Below are 24,330 nucleotides of genomic sequence, written 5' to 3' on the forward strand. Positions count from 1 at the left end.
TAATATACCCCAGCTTCCAGCACGACGGGTAAAATCCGGAATTACTAATATCGTTAAAAATACTAACAAGGTATCAGAGAATGCTTTTATTAGATCAATTAGGATATCAATGGGACAAATACCAGTTTTTTCAGTTTCTGTATTTTTTCTATTATTTGCTTTGCTGGAATTTCCAGAATTTATCTTTTGGAGTCTTAGGGACAAGATGGTTTTTCGAGAGAGTTTGCACAATGCCAGCTTGGTTTTTATTCAGCTCATTGGCTGTCTATTCAGGCGGTTCATCCAGAAGAAAATCAAGGTTCTTGCACGAGCGACCCCCTATTTCTTTCACTTTCTGAAATCACTGGTGAGGTTTATTCTGTTTTAAGCAATTTATTCTTACAATAACGAGAATCAGAACGACGTTTTTCTGTCTTTATTTCTTTACGGCGGGTTAAGGCATCATCTTTCTTTCCAAAGCAAAAACGTTTTAGTTTTTGATGGATTTGTTCTTTTAGTTGTTCATTAATGTAGGGTTTATCTGTGGAACATACCTTCTTGGTAACCTCTGGGAAACATTTTTGTAATTGTTCATTAAACTTGTTTTAAACAAACTAGCCTTTGGATTATGATTTACACACGACACAACATCATTCCAGCTCTCGGATGTAATCCAAGATCCAAAATCATAAAGACATTGACTTGTTATTGGCCGGTACGAAAATTAATTTAATTTGTTAATTTGACTAATTAATTTGTTTTAAAAACTAGCAGTGGTTTCAATTATAGCATGAAACGATAGTTACCACCGATGGGGGAAGGGTAGTTGGAATATTGTAGAAGGTTTTAACGTTGGTGCAAATGGTATCCAAACTGGTTCTGCGTTTTGTAGTAGGGAAATCAACAATGTGCTTAAGCTTCTGGTCATTGCACAGATAATTAAGACTTAGTTCGTTTGCGTCACCTGCTATGAAAATGTTGGCATTTGGATACTTCGTCAAAGTCAAGAATTGCTTGTAGCCTGTCATGAAAATTATGACGTAAACAAGCATTTTGTCCGGGTGAATAATAAAATGAACAAATGATTAAGTTAGTGTAAGGCCGAGGCAGGTAATTGGGCTTTGTAGATATCCAAATGATGTCATCGTAATCGCCTAGTCTTGGCATATGGATAAGGGTAGAAGATAGGCGATCCTTAGCGAAAATCATTACTCCTCCTCCTTTTCCCCCAGTGGCTGGTCAACCGGATGTAGCTTATAAACTCACGAAAACCAGTCATTTTAAGAAGATATGGATTTTGTGCCTGGACTTAAGCAACCGCAATTATATCAATATCTCAACTAACTTTTTACAATTAAAACTTTCGGCATTCGTAAGGAGGAAAAACGGGGAAATGAAAATGTGTTTTTTTATAGTTTTTTTCAAAGAGAATTTTTTTTTTCTTTTTAACAACAGATTTCTTCAAAAAAAAGGCAACTTGGGCAGAGTGCAAATATTAAAGTTAATGCTGGGAGTGGGAAGAACATCACCTATAAGTGAAAAATTATTGTTTGGGGTATTGTTGGAAGTTTTATGTTATTTGTTTTTCTCATTTTCTTAGGAAAGAGATGTAATTCTTTATCGATTTAGTTTAAATTCAACTCAATTTCATTTAATGAGGATTGTCTATAATTTATCATTTTTGTACTACCTGAGAAATCATGTATTGATGCTAATAATGGCAAGTAGTTTGCAGTAAAAATAATGTAGCCATTATTTGTTCCTCAAATGCATACACAAGTGAAAAAAAATTATTCGCTCTGTAACTAAATACGTGTTGTGTTTTATCCTGGTCTGTTTTCTTTGTAAAACTAGCAGGCAGATGTAAAGCTACTGAGGGTAATGAATATTAACCCCCAGTAGTTTTGCATTTCATGGGGTAGTTTTACCCCATGAATATTTGTTTTGCATTCATTTATGAGATGTTGCCTATATCGAAGCTGACAGTGAGTAGGTCATACCCGTTTTTGGTGCCCAATTCCTATCTTTACCAATTCATAAATCATAATAATGTTTTGCCTAGCTCTTTTCGTTGACTTTCAGTTCCTTTTATTTCTTGGTCTCGAAGGATCTAGGATGTGTTTGTGTTAGAAAATAATATTTGTTTTAATGACGCTATTTAAAATTGGAGTCAATTCACGAAATTTAGGGGAGGGGGAGTAAAACCTACTTTTCAAATCCTTGTGGTTTGTCATTTGTCTTTTTATTAATTACACAGCAAAAAAAAGTCATTTTTTCTTGAAAATATTCCCTAAAAATAGTATTTTTCTAAATATAGGGAGGGGGGATAAAAAGATAAAATAACGACTCTTTAAAGCCATTACTGTCGCATAGGGCGTTGAGCCGTCCTGGCTGAGTGGTTGGTGCGCTGGCGTGGGAATTCTTTGTCCAAGGGGCACGGGTTCAATCCCAGTTGTGACCAGTTATTTAATTTGGGACGGGGGTCAGTGGCGTGACTCTGTAAGCTCAGCCAGAGTCGACCCAGCTCTAAATGGGTACCTGGAGAAATCTGGGGAAAGTAAGCAGGAAGGGTGTGTGAAAACACAGGATGGTTGGCCCCCAACCCCCCATTGCACTTCCTGGCTGAAGGGCCATGAAACAGAGATCAGCACCGCCAGTTTTGACCTTAAGGCTCTAGTGCCGTCTTACTTACTTACTTTACTTATAGGGCGTTGAACTGATGTTTCTGTAACTGGGTATTTTTTACTTTTACAAGTAGCAAACTTGTCGCCCAGACTTGCTATAGCGGGGATCGATCCCTGCGCCCAGGAGCCAGAGTGTAAAACCACTGTGGTATCACAGGGCCGGGGGACAAACCGCCCCCTCCCCAATTGATGTCACTGCTATTTACCGAATCGTGAATGAGTTTAAAGTTATAAAGTTCATGTATAAAGCTATTACCTCAGAAATAGTTTAAGAACATGAATCAAAAGTTGTTTAAAAGCTATATCTCAAGCAATTGTTCGAGGTCCTACATTTTTCTGCATTTCAGGGTGCTTCTTGTTTAGATTATCAAATATATTTGTTTAAATACCCCAGCCCCCTGGAAAAAAAGAAAAAAACTGTGTACGCGCCTGTGCCAAACCATTCATCATTTCTCAGAGAGAAATATGCTTTGTCAGTAAAGAGATATATAAGAAAGATTTGGTTTGATGTCAGGTATTTTTTCCGGGTAAGAACAAAAGGAGGGGGGGGGTGGATATGATTTTGTCTTCAAGCCCAAATTTTCCTAGACAATGCAATCCTTCTGACTAATCTTGAACGTTACGACATACATATTTACAGGTGTGAGCTTTCTCAGAGCAAAAAGATTCATGAAATAACTGGCTGAATGGTATATTTTTTTTAATAAAAATAAAAAAAACAAGTTTTTTTAACTGAAAGTAAGGAGCGATATTAAAACTTAAAAAGAACAGAAATTACTCCGTATATGAAAGGGGCTGTTCCTCCTCAAAGCCTCGCTCTTTGCTCTAAAGTTTGACTCTTTTTCTCAACTCTACTTTTTAAAACAGTAAAAAACTTTAGCGAGGACAAACAACAACAAGGGCAAAGATTGTCCTTTTCAGTCAACCTCCTAGGGCGAAATGAAAAGCAGGTCGTCCTCGGTTGGGTTGGGAGGATGTCGTGAAGAAATATTTAAGGAAAATGGGAACTTTCGTGCGTAGCTGTGTTGGACTCAGGCGGATGGGTGCTGCGGTGAGTAGTTAGCAATAGTAGTAGTTGTATTTTCCGCTTTTATATCATTGACGAAATTTTTTATTGCATCTATTTGTTATATTTTAATTTGTTTATTTCTTTTACTTATTTTGTTTATTTTTTTTTACTTTTTTGGTCAAATTTTATTTTTTAGGTGTGTGTCCTTGATGGAGACCACACTGGCCCTGTACAAAATGTTCTTTGGAATCCTAGGTATATGATGTTCGTCACAGCCTGTACAAATTTGGTATGTCGTTCTTGTTTCCTCCATCAATTTAGTAGTAAATTAGACAGGATGTTTCATCCGGGTATTTAAATGCATAAACAGTCGCTTTCCAGCGTTGTATTTTCCGTCCTTATAAATATCTAACGGTAAAAAAAAATACTAACGGTAAAAAAAATACTAACTAAAAATACTTATAAATACTAACGGTAAAAAAAAGGACCCTGACTAAATAAAATAGAGCTAGGAGACGAATTCAATGCCTGGCAATTGCTATTAAAATCCAGTACTCAGGGTAAAAAAAAGACCCTGATTAAATAAAATTGAGCTTGGAGTCGAATTTAATGCCTGGCCATTGCAAAAAAAATTATAACTTTTCCGTACGGTCGAACCTATTCGGAAGAACAGTTCGTTTTCTTCGTGACGTGGATAGTTGAGTTTTCGTGTTCAGTAAAACAAAAAATGTTTCTTTGGTTCCCACAGACTGTCCACCTTTTAGAAACTTTATGGGTCCGGAGGTATGGAAGTGGTGCCAAATGTCCAACTGGCATCCCTGGTGAACAGAAGAACAAGCGGTTTTGACATAGCATAAAATAAAAATAAATAAATACTTACTATTCCCATAACAGCTCTCAGCTAGTAGCAAACATCATACGACAAGAAAGTATAATAAACAATAAAATGAAATAAGTAAAAAAATAAATCACCAAAACTTTACACAGCATTTTCAAGAAGTTCGTCATTGTAGTGTTTTACTAAGTACGGTACAAAAGAAGATAGATACCGGATGTCTTTTTGGTCGAAGGGCAAAGGAATTAGAATGTTTGTAAAAAAAATTTCATGTCGAAAGGTCAACTGAATTCCAAGATAGGATGCTTGAACTGCTCATGTGTTGCAAACAAAATAATGACTCTTTGATTTTTAATTGTCCGTTGTTGAGACATTAATGCGGCTAAAAGTGGCAAAAAAAGAGGACAAATGAGTTATTGGCAATCTTGACGATTTGGATCGCTTTTGCACTGCTAAAAGTGGCAAAAAGGGGCCAAATTTATCATTGGCAACCCAGAGGTTTTGATCCGTTTCTTACGATATACAGTTTCTCAGCGCTTAAAATGACTTAGTGCTACCCGTTCTACGAAGTTGAGTCTAAGAGCTATATTTTTCCTGTAACCAAAGAAGTTAATATATTCAATAAATTAGTGGCATTGTTCATTAAATACAGTTACTGCATTAGTAGTTTGATCATCAAATAACGGCCACCCGATAACTTGTTTTCAAGTTGTGCTTCTAGGTATTCTTCCCAGAAAACCATGGCACCAGGGAACAGTGTAGATTCTGTAACTCCAAAATTTTACGTATGCCCCTCTTAGACACATAGATGTCTAAAAACCGGGTAACCACCTAAAAATCAAATAGTCATTAATTTGTTTTCAGGAAACGACCAGTAAAAGTATGTCAAACAATAAGCTTTACGAAAAATGTGGTTCTATCCCACTTTTGTGAACTATAAAGGATAACTAATTGCCAAAGCTTGTCACTTTCGACCAACCATTTATGGCTGAACAGAAGCCTTTCGGGCTATACATCCCCGAAAAAGGCGGGAGGAGGCCGGATCTAAGGGAAAATGGAACTCTTTGGTAGGGTGTAAAGAGTGAAGCCCTGAATAGATGGGGATAGAGGAAAACCGTGTGTGGTTGTGCTAACATCAAGGAACTTGGCACTGAAGTGAGGTGTTAGTAGTAGCAGTAATATTTGAACTACAGTACCGACAAGTATTAGGAATTAATACATACAATAGAAACGGAACTTACATTGAAAAAGAAGCCATGGCGAAAAGAAAGATGAGATACAAAACAGAGAAAAGGGATCTCTAATTGAAAAATTTACATTTTGCTTCATGTCCATGAAAAAATGAACGCTCCAAAAGCTTAAAAAACATATACCAGAGGAAATGTCTTAGGACAGTCTTACGTATTCTTCTGCATGACGGTGTCATAGGCAGTGCAAAAGCGTAAAGTGAAGAGCCAAGTGGCCACAATGTATTTTTTTCACCAAGGTACTTCGTATAGAAGGAGTAGTCGTAGAAAATTGGGATGGAACTCGCTCAATTGGAAAATGAAAATTCTAGTGTTTTTTCCCTAAAAGTCTGAAGTGACTGGAGGGCAACCAGACCCCCTCCGACTCCCATTTATTCCCCAAACACATTCAATAAAAATTTTAAATATCCATTTTGTTCGACATAGTTGAAAGGTCTAATAACTGCGTCTGTATGGATGTCAACCCTACCCCCCTAGTCCTCAAGGGAAGGGACTAAGTTGTACAATTCGTTTATAAATAGTATTTGTTATTGGGAAAGGGCGGTATGTTTTACCCTTAGTGTTCAATAAGGCCAAGGGCATTGAAGTGAAGCTTTCAGAGAATGCTGAGAAACTAAATCAAAAGAATTTTTGAGCTTTCCGGTTGTCAAAAGAGCGCAACTCAGGAATGACTGAGAATATTAAGATGGACCCTTCAGGGAATAATGAGTGGTATGATCAATTTACCAAAAAGGCAATATTTGAATGCTACTAATGCTACTGCTACTACAATGATGGATCCTGTAGCGACTAGTACTAAGGCTGAGGATATTGAGGGGAAAGTTGAACTAAATCAAAACAGAGTCTGTGCACACAGATGGCTAAAAGGGCGTATCGGCAAGATCTTATGTACGACTTAGCGTATCGAGCTGAAATTTCTAGGGTATGATGAGGGGGGTGTTCAACTGAGCAAAAAGTAATATGTGCATAGTATTATTTCTGTTAATGCTACTACTATTAGTGCTGTACTACTACTACTACTGCTATGACACTAGTACTGCTGAGGCTAAGGGTATGAATGAAAATTTAAGAGAATATTGTGGGGAAAGTTGAACTAAATCTAGACACGCAATGTGTATACAGGTTGTCAAAAGTGTGTTTATAAGATATGCCTTCGGATATTAAGTTGGAACTTTCAGAGAATGCTTAGGGATGAGATCAACTGACCAAAAGGTAATATGTACATGCTACTATTAATACTGACACTACAACTACTACTTCTATTGCAACGAGTACTAAGACTAAGAGCATTATGGAAAACATTTCAGGAAAGATTGTGAGGTAAATCGAACTAATTAAAACTGTTGTCAATGTCATAGCAACGGTTTATAGTAGTAATTGAAAACTTTCAGGGCTTTATGAGGGGGATGTTCAACTGATCAAAAGGTAATATGTGCATGCTTCTATGCTGTTAGTACTGCTGCTGCTGTTAGTAAAACTACTATTGTCACTACTACTACAACCAAGGCTATAAAGGTGAAAATTTAAGGGAATATTTAGGGGGAAGCCGAACTGAATCAAAACAAACTGTGCATGAAGGCTGTCAAAAAGCGTATCAACAGTATCTTAGGAACGCCTTGGAGAAAGAAGTAGAAACTTACAGGGCTTATTGTAGGGAATGTTGAACTAAACAAAAGGGAATATGTGGAAGCTACTTTTTAACTACTATTACCACTGCTACTACTAATACTGCTGATAAAGCTTTGGGTATTACGAAAGATTCAGGGAAAAGTTGAGACAATGTTGAACTAAATCAAAACAAACTATGTGCATGCAGGTATTCAAAAAGACGCATCAACAGTGGCCCAGGAACTGTTTACGGTAATAAGTTGAAACTTTCAGTGTGTGTTAAGGGGGGGTGCAAAAAGGGGGAGTCCCCTTTAAACATAATTTGCGCTTCACTGAATATGTTCTTTAGTAATCTTGCTTATGATGGTGTTTCTTTTTTTATTATTGTTTTCGATATTATGAGATATAGAAACCTTCAGCTGAAAATAAGGATTGTTTTTATGACAGTGTAAGTGTTCTATTCTTTAGAAGGTATAGAGAGTGCTGGCCCTACTCTCTTTAATTTCTGCTCGTTTTCAGTTTGGATCGGTGATTTGTTGTAATTTCTTTTCGTTTGGGATGGTGATTTGTGGTACACGCTTTAAAAATTATTTGCATTGCTTTCTGCTCATAGTTGGTTTTATATAGGTCTTTTACTTTTTTTGAAAACCTTTTGTGAAAAAGTGTTTTTAAATTAATATAAAAAATAGATTGTTTAAAAAATGTGCCTCTTCTAAGGGCTATAATCATAGAAATAAAAAAAAATAGAGGTCAAATTCGCCGCTAATCCGGGGTCATAATTTCAAGAGTTTGGCTAACTGATTTCTTATCTTATTTTTTGTCCGAGAATGTTGAAATTAATTTGTTTCTTTTTTCTTATTTTTTGGGCTTGTAACTGTATTTAAAAATTTAACGCAACTTTTTGTTAACAACAAAATTTGCAGAATCTAGCCTGTATTCTTCTTTCTGTCTGTAACTATAATGAAAGAAAGGTCAATATGGCTTTAATTTCCTTTAAACAAAAAAAGTACTGATGAATATTGGTTAATTTTTAAATAATATCATAAAAGGGTTTGAGGTATTTCATTGTCTGCAAACAGTGTAAGAGACACCTGAGAATTAAACATTCGATGTTCCTCAATGATGTTTCAATGTTTCACATTTGTTGTTTCAGTGTTTTTGTCCTTCAACCTCAGATGGTTCCGACCCCCCCCCCCCCCAAAAAAAAAAAAAACATAATCAATTTCTCTTAATTCTGATCATTACAAAATTTTCCTCAGCAGTTTGTTAGATTTCAAACAAACTTGGCCCGGAAGTAAGAGCAAGTGTTTCAGTTATGATTTTGAGGATTTCAAATATGACTCGAACCTGTAAGGGGAGTAGGTTCCCAAATTCTTGTCATCAGGAAATTTATTTGAAAGTTCTTGGACCTTAGCCAACCATTTTGAGGTATTGTCCCATTTATACTTTTTGAGAATCAGGATCTGATTTGTTGGGGAGACTCTTTGATTCTTTTTAGCTCAGAAAACTAATATATGTGGTCACATTTCAGCAAACTTGGACAGAAGCCAAAATCAGTATCATAGTCATTCTTTTGGGGGTCAATAACGACTCCAGTTCCTCTGAGAGGAAATAAATCCTTAAACTAGTCACCTCGGCATCTGCTAGATTGGGTTGCCAGACCTCAACCGTTCTTGGTGGAACACCGGAGGAAATTCTCTATTCGGATTATCCGATCTCGATTGATTCGGCTACCTCCTCTGTACGTCACCCAGAACACCAGTTTAGTTTACCATTTTGGCACCTTAGCCCATTTTCATTCTTGTGTGAAGTTCAAACCTTGTACTAGTTGGAAGTACAGCCTAAGCAATTACCTTCGAATAGTTGTCTACACAATTGACGAGAGCTCCTCATTGGCCGACTATTGACGAGAGCTCCTCATTAATTGACAATTGACGAGCAGATAATCCGTCTTAAGGTGCAGAGTTATCAGCGTTGGAGTATTTGCTCTTTGATGGGAGATAATGGATAGCATGGAGATAATGGATCGATGGATAGAATGGAGATGGGAGTCAATGGATAGCATCACTTGATTGGGTATTATTATTAGCAGATATGGCAAACGCAGTGATGATGTTAAAAGCAGAATAGTCAAGGCCTATGGCATTTTGGACAGATGAAAATTTTTAGGAAGAATATGAAGATAAATCCACAAACTAAGATTAGAATATTGGAAGCTACAAAGATGGCAGTGGTCAAATATGATCCTGAAACACGCGATAGACGGAGGAGAATTTGTTTTCCAGAGCCATTGTCTGTGGGTTCTCTTGGGTAGGTAATATAAGATTTATTACTGAAAAACGGCTATCACAAGCCCAACATGGGCCGAATTCGCACTTTAGTGTCAATCAAACGATAAAAGAACCAAAAACAAACAAACAAACAACAAAAGAAAATTGTAAAAGAATAGGCTACCTGTCTGACTGACCGTGTTTCATATATTATGCTGCATGAGAAATTAGGTTCTATACCGCTTTCTGGGGCTATAACGGGGAAAAGAAGGTGGCTAGGACACGTTCTGCGGACGACAGATTACCAAAGATTTTTTTTTCGGCCAACCATCTAGGACCAAGCAGGTCTATCCCAAAATGGTGGAAAGAGGCCATAAGAAAGGATTAAAAAAAAAAAAAAAAACTTGATCTTATTGCAATGGCGAAAGATTGGGATGTTTTCAATAGATTGGGATGGAGGATGAGCGTGCGCAGCCGTTTTGGCCTCAGGGTGGTTGGTTCTGCTGTGAGTTTCTAGTAGTAGTATCAATCAAAGTATCACAACCTCACTCCAAGCTCACCCGTACAATTCCTCAAGGATTGTTTTCTAAGATTTTTTTTTTCAGGCCTTCTGGATTCCATCGATTGAAGACGACGGCGTCTAGAATAAATTTACTCAATGTAATTGTGCGTCTTTTTTTCCATTCCTCTATTTTTGTAAATTGTGCTCTTGTAAATTCGCGTCAAGAGGTATTAACATTTCACACAATCTTATAACCTAGTGCATTATTATGGATAGCAAAACCCTTGAAATTTCATTTGAAAAATGATGTTCTCCAAAGAATAAATTCCACCAATAAATCAATTTAGTAATGACGAACTAGTTTAACGTACCAGGATTAGAATATAAGGAATCGTTTCCTCGCATCCGGATACCGCGATATTGTTGTTTAGTTGACGCTGGAGCGAATCAACCGCTCGTATACGTACGATCCTCTTTTGAAATTTGGGCTTATGAAGCCACGTCACTTTTAAAAACACACAAATAAAATTTTGGCACAGGCCACGTCAGCACTTAAGATATCTTGGGAGAGTACTAGGACGTTGTACAGAGTGTTCTTGCTTAAATCACTGGCACTAGTATGTATGTCATACCTCTATTCTGTTAATATTGCTTAAAATATATGTGAAAAGAAACATACTCAGATTTAAATAAAGCTAAAATACAACAACGATCGCTTCTCGCTACCGCGATATTTGTAAGATTTTTCTTTTGGCTGTTTCAAAATTATGAAGTTTTTAGGGCATTATCACATTTTCGTCAGTGTTGCCAGGTTGAACCATGAAAATAAATAAGCAAAATTATCTGTTCTATCCCAAACACAGCTGCACCTTCAAAGGGAGGGTACCCCCTCTGGTGCTTTCTAGTACCATATGGTTTTAGCTTATTTCTGCTCATTTATTACCTATGCTTAGTTGTTTTAAGCTTGTTGCCCGCTACTGCCAAAAACATCATAATTGTACATAATTAGTACATCTAAGTCTTTTTCATTCGAAATCATCCCTTCTAATTTTTATAAGATATATGGTATGTAGCTTTCTATGTAGCCAATTCCGACAATAAATTTTCATTTTCGTTGTCCTTGGGTTTTCAGTCTCGACTTTGCTTCACAATTTCTTAGGATAGAAACAATATTTTAAAAAAAGCGGTGATTAATTTCAGGTAATAATAGCCTAATCAAAAGCACAATAGATGAAAAAAATGGCACCCATCCCGGGAAACTCTAGGGATTATAGTTCAAATCTACCCTTCGCGTTGCGTTCAGCCACAAGGAGTTGCAACCCTTGTGTGTCGTGTTATTTTCGGTTCCGTATTGCGCCGGTTGTCAGTAGTTGACATCAAGCATGTCAGTACTTGTATGAAAAAAAAAAATCACTCTGTAAAACTAAACACTATATCCCTCTAAATTATCCAAACAGACTTTTTTACTTTATTTCGTATGACTAGGTACAACAGTCGAAATATCATCTAAAAAATAACCACTACCTCGCAACACTCGTGGAAAAACAGAACCCAAAAAACACGATTGTACATCCCTCTTTGCGTGATGTAAAAATTACACTGAATACGAAAAGAAAGAAGACAGAAGATATATACACTAAGTACATAACAGAAAGTAAACGAATAGATAGCGCGTCAGAGTTCCATTTAAAGAGTACCAAAAGCCATATTTTCAACCTCTTCCCAAGAATTGGCTATAAAGCCATTCCACTGAGAAATGGTTTCAGGCCATAGCAAACGTCTTTGCTTCAGCATCGCCGAACAAAAATATTTCTTTTGGAAGAGAATTATAATGAACTAAATTACAAGTTGCTTTCTTGCGATAAAATCCGTTAAATGGTATTCTTTTAATGCTTGAGAGCCGAAATTAAAAGGTAGAGGCTGAACACCGCAGACGTAATTTATAAAAAGGTTCAAGTTTAAAAAGTAACACAAGTATTTCTATCACCTTTGCTTTCAGAATAGCTTACGCAAAAATTAAATACAAAATTCTTCTTAGACAAAACGCAGTTAATATCTTGGCGTCTGCCATCAATAGTCCACATTACACAAATTTATAAACAAAATTTTTGAACTACTAATTAATTTATAAGACCTTATCATAACCAAAATAAAGAAAGAGAAATAAAGAAAGCCAAATTCATTCAAAAACAAGGTTCCGTACGGATATATGAAAAGGAGAATTTATTAACATAAGCAAAACGTATTCACGGCCGTTCTAGTGGGAACGGGAAGCTAAGAGGAGAGGAACTGTTTCAGCTCCTCTCCGAGACTGCGAGAGGGAGTTAAAAAATAGGGAGCATAGGGGAAGTCAAAAGAGACTGTAGGAAAGCCCTACTTATAGCCTAAGCTTTAATTTGGCACACGCTATATGAAATTTCGAACCTTAACAGAGGGCACCCTTTTACACTCACCAAAGGGCACTTCCCTGAAGTTGTAGGAAAAGTACATCTTTTGGATACTTTCTAAATAAAACAGTTGGTGATACACCCCCCCCCCGCCTCAGACCGGAATCTCCAATACACTTAAGCATGCAAGATCAGAGTTGCTCCCATAATAGAAAATGGAATATTTAGGAGAATAAAATTTTATTATACACATTGAGTATCAACTGATAACTTGGTTATTGAAGAACTTGAGGAGGATTCATTCTGCATGCCGAGAAAAGACAACTTCTTTTTTTTTATTTAAAAAAGGTAATTCTTCAAAATATGGAAGTCACTCTTGCTTTCGGAGCAAGAGATTGCATGTTACTTAATAAAATTATGAACAGATATGTCAGGCAATACTCCCGCTATTCCCGAATTTTTGGGGTTCAAAAAATTGGCTCTCTTGAATCTTCACGGAAATTAACGCTTGTGAATACATGAACGTAAACCCGAAAAATAAATCGTTAATATTTGGGCGAGATTTCAGAGAACCCATTTTTATTTTAAGGAATGCCAAAAAGTTTGGGGGTAGTGGAACACTAATTCAAAAAAAAAAAATTTTAACTGAAAGTAAGGAGCGACATTAAAACTTCAAACAAACAGAAATTACTGCGCATTTGAAAGGGGCTGTCCCACCTCAACGCCTCGCTCAAGGGGAAAAAAATGATAAAATTACAGATATTCCAGCAAAGACCTTAATTAAGTGGTCTTCAGTGTGAAGTTTCAGAATAAATGATTAAAACTGATATATATATATATATATATATATATATATATATATATATATATATATATATTCTTAAGTTTCACTCTTTTTATTTTTGGCTGTTATTCGTTTACAGCCAAGCATAGTTTATCATAACATCATTCTCTGCGATCTCCTTTATTTTTAATTCACTTCCTTCTGCGTTAATAAAAAAATTAACAGATACGTTAATCAAAATATCTACACGCTTCCTAATTTGTTTAGCTAACTATAAATTTGCCTTGTTATTCTATCACTGAATACATTCTACCTCATTTTTGCTATATATATAAACCTGTTAAAAAGGGCTGATGTCCCGCGGAGGAGGAGCGGCTACGGCGAATCAAAAAGATTGATGCTACAGAGGATATTTTTCTTAAGAATCCAGCGTGTTGGGAAAAAATATTAATTCAGGCATGTAATTTCAACCAACTGGTCTTAATTCATCTTAATTGGTAAATGACAGTAATTAGGAACATATTTTTGGGCAATTACGTGAACATGGATAAAAGCGCAAATAGTGCTATATCTGAACAGGTTTTAATTTATCTTCATATTGAGAAAAATACCCGGTTGCAGAATCGGAATGGCTATTGGCTTGGGAAGAGAGGGAGACGTGGTCTCTACTAATCGTTTTTCTAATAAAAGGCTTTATATGGTCTCTGGAATTTTTATAAGCATCCGAAAGAACCGTCTTAATTCATCTTAATTGGTAAATGCCAGTAATTAGGAACATATTTTTGGGCAATTACGTGAACATAGATAAAAGCGCAAATAGTGCTATATCTGAACAGGTTTTAATTTATCCTCATATTGAAAAAAAATACCCGGTTGCAGAATCGGAATGGCTATTGGCTTGGGAAGAGAGGGAGACGTGGTCTCTACCAACCGTTTTTCGAATGAATTAATAAAAGGAGATATATGGTTTCTGCAATTTTTATAAGTATTCGAAAGAACCCTTATGACCACTATTACACTAATTGAGAGGGGGCTTTCGAATTGAAAGATTTTCAATGCTGAAACACGACACTGCCATATCTGTACATAACACTATTGATTAGCCTATGACCACAGCACAAACACGCACTGTGAAAATAAAATAAGTCACAGTTCAAAAAGAATCACAAAATAATCAAGTATCCAACGTTGCCAACAGAATAAAAACTACACTAATAAAAATCAAGCTTGAAAGACCTTCACTTTAAGGTAAGTACAGCAATATGCTAAATTTAATAAAATAATTTATTTTCACTTGTCATTGAATCACGTTTATTAATTAATTAGTTATTTTGGTGCGAGTCAAAATCGAATTTAAGTCACAACTTGGTTGAGTAAAAAGTTTAAAGGATTCTGTGTACTGCAGAGGGATTCATCTCTGCTTGATAATACTGGACTTGAAGTTTAATCTCAGCTGCCACAGGGGTCGGAATTACATGGAAATTATGCATTTGCGCCTTCAAATGGCCAAACAAAAAGAAGAAGAAAAATTGTTGCGTGACTGGGTGTACTAAAGTAGTAGAATAATATGAAAGAATGTACCTCCTCTTGAATTTTGCTTCATAACTCTTACTCATGTCACGATATCTGCAAAGAACACGACACTACTTGCCTTATAGACTAGTATACTAGCCTACCCTATTAACAACCCACAATAGTTTAAAGTGGCTTTAGGCTCAACTCAGAATAATAACTTAACAATTTGATATATTCCATCTTTTTAAAAAGTTACTTCCGAAAGCGTTTTCTTTCGCCTTTTTTCAACCACTTTTTATGTTGCTTATATTGATTTATTTGCGATTACAAGTTATTCCATTCCGTAATGACCCAAAAATTACTATTAATTAAAACATAGTGACAACACCCCGCCTCTTATAGTGATCAACTATAGACAGTCCACGTGGAAAGCACTCTTGCCCCGAAGCTCGCCATTGATGCATAAGAGAAAAAGAAGAAAGGGTAGTCGGCAAAATTTGACCAAATTCGAAAAAAAAATTCCAGAACTATTATCGTTCTATTTTATCAACCGAACGATAATGTCAGCAGCTCAAGTTCCCTTTGGGATTCCATAATTCACGTGAGTTGTAATGTTACGTCATTTTTTGAAAAGCTTAGCGAATTTCAAAGACTTTCAGACAAATAACTTTCTAGTATGCCTAGTGTATTTCACATATCCCTATTTCTAAACATCATTAAAGGGTGTCTCCATCGGGTAATTTCTGTATACCCAAAATTTAAAAATAACGAAATTGAAAGTAATAGATTCAAATCCTACGAAGCCCGTTATGATTTATATATTACATCTTGCGCATCATATTAAGGTCTTAACACTAATTACAGAATAAACACACACCTTTACAATATTTATATATTTTTTTTTACGAAATGATCGAAGTAATGTTTGTACTCATTCTTTATCTTGCAATTTTGAAACTAACCGTAAATTTTCAGTATACAAGGTTTTGCCTCTTTCCAAGCACCATCTTAATTAACACATAATAGTAACAAGGATCCTTCATTTTCAGACCTTTACGTGAATAAGGCTAATAACGCTAAAATAGAACACCTTTCCAACTTCTCCTGGTTACAGTTTCGGAAGAAGATGGAGACAAGAAAGAGGCTCCTTTAGGGGTTTGGGGGAAGGGGTGCTTGACCTGTGCGCATAAATTTTAGGGGTTCAAAACTTCAAATTAATAATCTAACCGTTGTAATCGTTTTGTAATTTTTGAAATTTCATTTTTATCACATTAAAGTAAAGGACGCAGTTGGCAATAATTATAAGCAAATTAAATCCGTAATTTTCATTTATACCACACTTTTATCACCATTTCAAGAAGATAGAAGTAATTAGACGGAATTTATTACTTTAATGTTTTTTTTGTGATATTTTGTATTCAAATCTTGTTAATAAATTATTTTTTTTTATAAATGGGAATTTTGTTCAAATTTGACCAGAAACTTTTTTGGGAGGGGAGGGGCTAATAATGATTTTGCACTGGGCGCTAGAATGATCAGAACCGTCACTGAGACGGGATCTCTTCTAATCATCTCATACCTGAATTAAGGCAAGATCTTCTCTTCAAAGTGTGTGTATGAGCTTTCTAATACGTAGAATTATTATGACTCTTATTACACGAATTAAGAGGGCTTTAGGGCTAGAAAGCCACTGAACTTTCCAGACTCTTACTGCAAAATTGTTTCAATTAAAGAGCTAGATGCTCAACAAAACCAGGACTAACGAAAAAAAGAGTTAGCCCTTTTAGCTGGTATTTTTGAATTTTTTCTTTTACTTCTATTTGACTCACAATTAGTAATATCCCATAAAATATTAATGAAACAGTACTGTTAAGTTTAAACAATTTCCTATTTCGACTTGTCAGGAGAAAAATCATGTTATCCTTAAGGCGATTAACTGTGACATTATTCAAAATAACCAAAGAATATAAATGGCATTAACTCATAATAAATCATGACGTAGTAAACCATTTTACTGATAACACGTAACACTCCAATTAATTTGAAGCAAGATCACTCACAGAAAAAAATATCTCTTGTAAATATCTCAGAAAAAAAGTCGAAATACCTATAGTTTTTTTTAAACAAACCAAAATATACAATTAATAAAACACTATACGCAGATTTCCGACAAAAACTAAAACCGTTAACACTATCCTCCGCTTTTCCTGAATCCGACAGGGTGAAATGCAGATTTAACTAGTTTCATAGGTGGAAAGAAGGGCGGAATCGACTGGCTCCATACAACTAGGACAAGTGAAGCTTCGCATAAGCCAGTCATCGATGCACTCGGTATGATAGGCGTGCATACATGGCAGAAATCGAAGACAGTCTCCGTTTACGAATTCCACCATACAGATCACGCATCTACAAAAAGAAGACTGTCAAACAATCTTGAAAATCTATTTAAGAGCTTACAAATTTTTATTTTGTATCTTTGCCGGCCAAAAAAACAATTTTACCGTTTATTTAATTCCCTATCATGGCAAGTTTGTTTCTGTAATCGTGTTTCTTTCAGATTAGACGCTTATTATTATATGAATTTTACCAATAATATCAGTTAAACTAATTTTTACCTACTATTGGACTGAAAAGATGCCAAGAAACGCCAGGCACTAGATTGTATTGTTATTTTTTTTTTCTCAGCACTTGGGCCAGTTCCCACTTTAGTAAGTTATCCGTCATCTTTGGATTGGAAATTTTCACGGCTTCAATCTTAAAAACTCTTGTTCAAAGTAACAGTGATATACTTGAGATTTTAACAATATTCCAGGATTCACTGGTAAAAATCCTTGAAAACTGATTTGCCATTAAATTGTAATAATGCACACTTAATGAACCTTTTCGGGTAATGTTTGATGTTTGTACATTTCCATAGATCTCCAGCATGGGACTGAAATCCCATAATCTTGAAAAAAATTCCAAGGGGCAGCAGAGCTGGTTGTGCCACCTCCCACCAGAATTACTTTAATTTCTAGTTTTTGGTCTGATCCATCCGCTTTCTTTTCAAGCTAAGGTGTCAAGGTTTAAGAGTTTTCAAGGTCGAGGTAACAAATCACTTCTATATCTAGCTTTTGTTCTGACCTGTTAGCATTTTAATGCTTAGAATTTTACATGGGAGCCTATAGGAATTATATTTTAGAAATTCCTTATTTTGGGGGAGGGGCGGGAATCAGAGAAATAGAAAAAATAAAACGAAAAAATTGCAAGTTTGTTCAAGATAAATTTAATAAGCCATGCTATTAACCATTTATTTTTATTACTTTTTGGTTTTTGTATATGTTTGCATGAAGGGATAACTTTTTTGGATGAGACTGCCACCCCTTATATTTAGTACATAGAAGTATTGACTTCCAAAAACTTTCTTTCAGCTAAAACCAATTTTTTTGCGCATATTCAAAAATACATCTGTTATTATAACCTAGATTTTGTCATTATTAAGCACAGAGCACAACAGATCCATAATGGACCTTAATTTTACTCCAAACTGCGAATTTAGGCAATTAACTTCTCTTTTAAAGTTAGGATCAAACGAAAAGTATCATTAGCATATTCAGAAATATCAGGTTCGGCTTATCAGAGAACAATACTGCAGAGATCCTAAGCTCTTATCTACAAAAATAAGGGATCTGTGTGTTATATCAGAAGAAAGATCATAGATACATGTTTATTTGTTTGTTGTTGTTTATCCTGTTTCTTTTTTTTTGCTTTTCCCCCGGTGTAACCATATCCAGCCAATGGTCCTAGAAGATTGGATGAGGAATCAATTGAACGGAAATCAAAAATTCTAGTGGTCTTTTTAAGTGACCAAAAAGATTGGGGAGTAACCAACTCCCTCTCACAACCCCACTCCCTCGACGATATATCATTAAATTTTAGAGATGACCACTTAATTCAGCATAGATGAAAGGTTCAAGCCTTAAAGGTTCATGACCTGACTCCCCCCACAGCCCCTGGGAAAGAAATATAAGTTCTGTAATTTTCAGGTTATTTGCATACCGTACTTGTCATCAAAAGTATATATTGTTTTTTGGGGGCCGATGGGGAGAATTTGACATGGATTTTGAAATTTTCCAGGGCACTTTTTCAAGGGATACTTTACATGGGGGGAAGCTAAAGTTTTGCAGTTTGCCTAATGCCTATACATAGTATTTGTTATTGGGAAATATACAGAAATTCATCGAGAGGGGGGGTGTTTCTCAATGGGAGAAATTTTCATAGAAAAGACCATTTCTAAGGAGGAGGAATATTTCGAGGAATTATTCCCAAAACGATCAGAGGTCATATTAAAAAAAAAGGTTTTCAACTGAAAGTAAGGAGCAACATTAAAAATTAGAACGAACAGAACTTATTCCATCCATAAGGGAGGCTGCCTCTTCTCCAACCCTTGTTCTTTACAGAAAAAGCCTTTGAAGTTCTTTAATAACACTTATCATTCAAATTTAACGGCCCTTGTGTTAGAGCAGTCTTTCTTAACGAACGGTGACAGAACGTGCCAAACTTTAGCGCAAACAGCGTAAACAGAATCTTGCAACTATCATAGATCACTTTAACGTGGCCAGGAAACGAAACGGACAGATCACAACAATGTGAGATAGTAAGATATTGGACATAAAGTACCCAATCTCTATTTTCAAAGACTGCAAAACAAGCAGTCAGATTAGACTAACATAATATAACGACCTTAGACCCGACAGTGGCACTAGAGGCACCCAGGGCATCCACGAGACTTCGCCATTCTTTTCTGAATTGGCCAGGTGCGTATATGTCTTTCCAATCGGGTTGAAGAGAAATATGGATACTGCGCAGATCAGTCAGGCAACGCAAAGTGTTCCGTGATCTTCCCCGTCTTAAAATTCCGTTTGGGTATCAATGTAAAGTGGCTTTTGGGATCTGAGTGTCCTGACTTCGGCGAACATGGCCCAAGTATCTCCACCTCCGAGCCCTAATGATATCTGTCACTAGAGGCTGGTTGGCAAGTTTCCGGACTTTTAAATTTGTGATTCTGTCTGACCAATGAATAATTAAAATTCTTCGAAGACATTTGTTCTCGAATGCAAGGATTCCATTCTCCTGTTGTTGATATAACAGGAGAAGATATAACAACAAATTGATACAAATGACTAACTCTCTATTTTTTCTTTTTTTTACAGACATCATAGACCACGATAACAATGGCCAGAAAACCAAATGGACAGATCATACTAATGTAAAAAAAAAGGTGATGGACATAAATGATTCACTCTCTATTTTTTTTTTTTTTTTTTTACAACCATCAGAGGCCACAATAACAGAGGCCAGAAAACCAAATGGCCAGATCATACTACTGTAAAAAAAATAAGGTTATGAATATGAATGACTTACTCTCTATTTTTCTTGCACCCATCATAAATTCCCGTGGGTAAATGTTGGATAAGCCCAATTCGTTTGGCCATTTTTACTTGTTCCTCTTCAGACAAAGATGTAGTTTGAATTCGTCCGCTGGATGTGTAAGAAATCGTCGATGAAGTCTATAAAGAGTAAAAACAACCGACTTAGTAAGACTTACATTTTCAGAATTTTTAATTTTCCAGATATCAAAACACCTTTTTTCAAACTTGGAAAATTTTCACATTAATCTTTTAAGTCCCATTCCAGAAATTCTATGTCTTTTCTTATTTATTACTAATGTGGTAATTGAAAATATGCAAAAAAATTTCCCAAAGTTAAAAAAAGTCAATTTACTAGCTGAAGAGTTCAACACAATAAAATATGGTAAAATAGGATATCAACTAGGGAGTTTGCTGACATCAGTATAACACCCTGTAATCTCTGAAGCCAAGCCATTCTGATAATGCTTAGAATTCTTAATTTAAAAAATTGTGCTTTTACAAACGGTGGGGTTTTTAGTGTTATTATATTAAAAAAGTGTAGCGTTAATTTTGACCATAGGCTTTCTTACTACTACAGCTCCTAACAACTCACTGCAGCACCAAGCCGCTTAAGGCTAACACGCACATTCCTCCTGTATCCCAATCTATTTAAGGCCTACCTCTTTACACTCTCCCAGGAACTTTTTATTTCCCTTTAATCTTACCTTAAGACATCCTCCCGCCCCAATTGAGAACGACCTGTTCTTCGTTTGGCCTTAGACGGTTGGTTGACAAGAATAATCTTTGACAATCTATTATCTTATCTTATCCTATCTTTCTTCTGCAGATCGGACCCTGGGCATCTGAATTTTTCTCTCATTATCAGGAAGCGGGAATGAACCACATTTATTGTAAAGCTTTTTGTTTGGGATACGGTCAGTCAGTCGGCTTCCAATAAAATCCATATACATTTTTTCTGGAAAACATCTAGCAAATTCTCCTGTGTTTTTCAAAGCCCCCATGCTTAGGAACAATACTCTACCATTTTCATCCCTCTAGCTTCCTATTTTCTAATATCAGCTTGCAGAACTATCTCCCTATTCTTCCAGACTTTTTTCAACTGTGAGAACACTCTGGCCATTGGCCATTCTACTTTTAACATCTTCACTGCACCCACCATCTTTACTAATAGTACCAAGTACCAAGGTAGGTGAGCCTGTCCACTTGATCGATCTTCTCGTTACGCAACATCACCTTCACTAATTTCTAGTCTTTGCGATAAAGAACATTAATTTTCAAACAGTTGGTCAAACGCCTGCTCGTAACCTATAAAAGTAAGGACTAGCGGCGTTTGTTGACACAGGTATTTCTTAGTTATTAACCTTAGAGTAAAATATGGCCGATGCATCCTCAACCCTTCCTAAAACCACACTGTTCTTCACTTAAAACTTAATTTGCAGCAGCTCTAAGCCTAAAAAGTATCATCATGCTAAGTAATTTGCTTTCTATGAAAGTCAGGCTCATGCCTTTGCAATTACCACACTCACTCTTGTCACCTTTCTTATAGCGGGGCTTAATTAGTTTTTCTAAAAAACGCTAGGTACTTACCCCTTTTCAAAATCGTACTCATAATCTCCAGTAATTTATCTCTAACTTCATCAGCATCATATTTAAGCCGCTCATTTATCATCCAATCAGCAACAGGGGTCTGATTATTTTTCAATTCTTTTAATATTGTAATTAATTTTTCATTTCAAAATAAATCTCCCTTCAAATCCAAAGCGTCACAATTGTTTTAACTATTCTATGCTTTTTTCGAAGGTAAATTCTATGAATGATTTAAACTTTGAATATATTTGCCGTATAATTAAATAGCAACTTTAAATATCAACAATGCTATTTTGTTACTATAAATAGTTTTTGTTACTATTGTTACTATAAATAGCAACAACGTATATACGTAGATTGCAAATTGAAATTTCTCACAGATTGTGTAGTTAAAGAAAAAAAATTAGAAGCTTTTAAGAATAAGCTTTAAATTTTAAAAGCAGTTTCAATCACATCGTTACAAAATATAATATCATTGCAAAATTTTATCATTTGTATTGCTGAAAATGTGATCATAAGAAATAGGATAACCATCAGTGAAAAATCACCGCAAATAATTATCATAGCCTACTAAAAAGAATAATATGCAACATTTTGAAAATATAAAAATGTTTTCGTTTCCAAATCACCAAAAAGACTAAAATTTCTTTATACTATGAGAAAATTTCAATTTTGAAAACTAAACAAAATTGCATGTGGCAGTCATGACATAAAAGTTGTCTTTGAATAATGAAAAATTTTGACTGCCTCATGCTTTCAATTTTTGTCTAAAAAAGTTCTGTTTCGCTAATAGCAAGATTTTTCTTAAAAGTTTTTAGGACGATTAGAGGTAAAAGAGTTTTTTTTAATTTTAAAAAGATGTTTCAAACAACATGATTTTGCTCTATCAAAGCAGTATGTGTAGAAGGCATACTAAAATTTTTCCTCTTTGAAAATTGAATTCTACACCATAATTACACACCACATTCTACACAAATAGAATCTCAAAATTGGTCAAATAAATTCTCAAACTTGGTTAATAAAATAAGAAGCAATAATAAAAAATAAGAAACAATAAAATAAGAAGCAAAAAACAAGGAGCAATAAAGAAAATATAAAACTGAGCATCCAAAAGTTGTCCTTTTCACAATTTTCCAAAAACAGTAACGCTCTGTAAAAAAAGAATTTATCAGGGGAGGGGTGGCGTTAAAATAGTCCATCTTGCACTGCATCATCAGTTGGTGATTTTCACAAAAAGCACTTCCAAGAAAACAAGTATTTCAACAGACAATAAGAGTGGTGATATTAAGATATGGCAAACTTCATATCATTTTGGAAAGATTTAAATGAGCTGGACCATTTCTTTTTTAAGAGAGAAGAACTAACTGGACACTGCTGAAAAGATTGAATGAGCTCTTAAGTTTTCAAAAGGAAGAAAAAATATCCAAGCATAGAATACACAGTAAGACTCGGCCCCCTCCCCAGGAACATTGAAAATTAGCGGTATCAAACAGGACTTTTACGGTTTTTCATCCTCCTTGTACAAACAATCTTCTGAGCCACCTCCATAAACCAGAAAATAAAAATTAGCAGCACAAAAAAAAGAACTTTTACAATTTATGCCCCATTCCCCTTCCGCAAATCATCAGACCCCCCCCCCCCCAAGGCAACGCTTATGTGCACTTAAATCAACTAATAATACTAAAGACAGTTCACGTCATGTTGTCAACAGCACCTGGCACATTGACAGAATCTTCAATTTCACCCTGCTTAAACTCTCTTTTTTGGCCATCTCCTAGGAAATTTTAAAGATTTTAGGTGATTCTTTAGTAGCTTTATCCAGCATAATCTGAGACTAATTCTAAGGACTTCTCATAGGCTTACCCCTAGAAAATTGAAGGAGGCCAAGGTTTTAGTCTTTTGATAACTGTGGTTAAACATACATGAAAATTTAAAAGCGAGGTGAGGAGAAAAGAAATCATCATTTACTAATTTATCAAAATTATTACTTAAAAATCCTTTACCTCATAAGGTGGTGGTAGATCGTATTCAGACTGCTGAGAATCACTTCGTCCATCTTGATTTAAGAGACCAACATCATCAACTGCAGAGCCTTTCAAGCAATTCCCCATTGATTAGTCTAAAGGAAATTGAACAAACTAATTAATGTTAAAAAATGTGTTTGGGAAGAAGATAATAATGATGAAACACTTATTTTACTTTCTGGGTTATGGTCAAATGTGGCATACTGAATTCAATCATCACTGTCCAAGGAAAAAGGGACAAGGGAGAAATATGTCAGGAGAAATCTTAATCCTGGCGGAAAGTGTCATTAATGTGGTTGGTCATCACTATTCAAAGAACACAAACACAGGTTGATGGAGAAACAGATAAAAGCTATAACAGATACTCATGTTACATGACCTGACGTTTCAACTCATTCTATTTAAGAAGATGACAATTATGAAATGATTATTTTAACCATTGTCAAATTTGTCACTACTGACTTCAGTCCTCGCTGTTCAAGGAAGCT

At 35.5% G+C, this 24,330-nt stretch overlaps 2 protein-coding genes across 3 annotated transcripts in view; one reads left to right on the forward strand and one right to left on the reverse strand.

Moving 5' to 3' along the window:
- The window catches only part of LOC136035173 (WD repeat-containing protein 82-like), a 52,015-nt gene extending 41,528 nt beyond the window's left edge, over window positions 1–10,487 (forward strand). Inside the window, exons 7-8 of the mRNA XM_065716745.1 lie at window positions 3,869–3,961; window positions 10,238–10,487. Of these exons, the coding sequence (XP_065572817.1) occupies window positions 3,869–3,961; window positions 10,238–10,276 (132 nt within the window). The 3' untranslated portion in view covers window positions 10,277–10,487. The remainder of the gene's footprint in view (window positions 1–3,868; window positions 3,962–10,237) is intronic.
- A 1,092-nt stretch (window positions 10,488–11,579) lies between these two features.
- The window catches only part of LOC136035174 (RING finger protein 11-like), a 34,741-nt gene continuing 21,990 nt past the window's right edge, over window positions 11,580–24,330 (reverse strand). The window contains exons 2-4 of one of the 2 annotated variants that reach the window (XM_065716746.1): window positions 23,822–23,937; window positions 20,224–20,369; window positions 11,580–17,226 (exon numbers count right to left, since the gene is read on the reverse strand). In XM_065716746.1, the coding sequence (XP_065572818.1) occupies window positions 17,055–17,226; window positions 20,224–20,369; window positions 23,822–23,929 (426 nt within the window). In that variant the 5' untranslated portion in view covers window positions 23,930–23,937 and the 3' untranslated portion in view covers window positions 11,580–17,054. The remainder of the gene's footprint in view (window positions 17,227–20,223; window positions 20,370–23,821; window positions 23,938–24,330) is intronic. The other variant, XM_065716747.1, reaches the window with a different exon arrangement.

This window comes from Artemia franciscana, chromosome 14 (assembly GCF_032884065.1).
Source record: "Artemia franciscana chromosome 14, ASM3288406v1, whole genome shotgun sequence".
NCBI lineage: Eukaryota > Metazoa > Arthropoda > Branchiopoda > Anostraca > Artemiidae > Artemia > Artemia franciscana.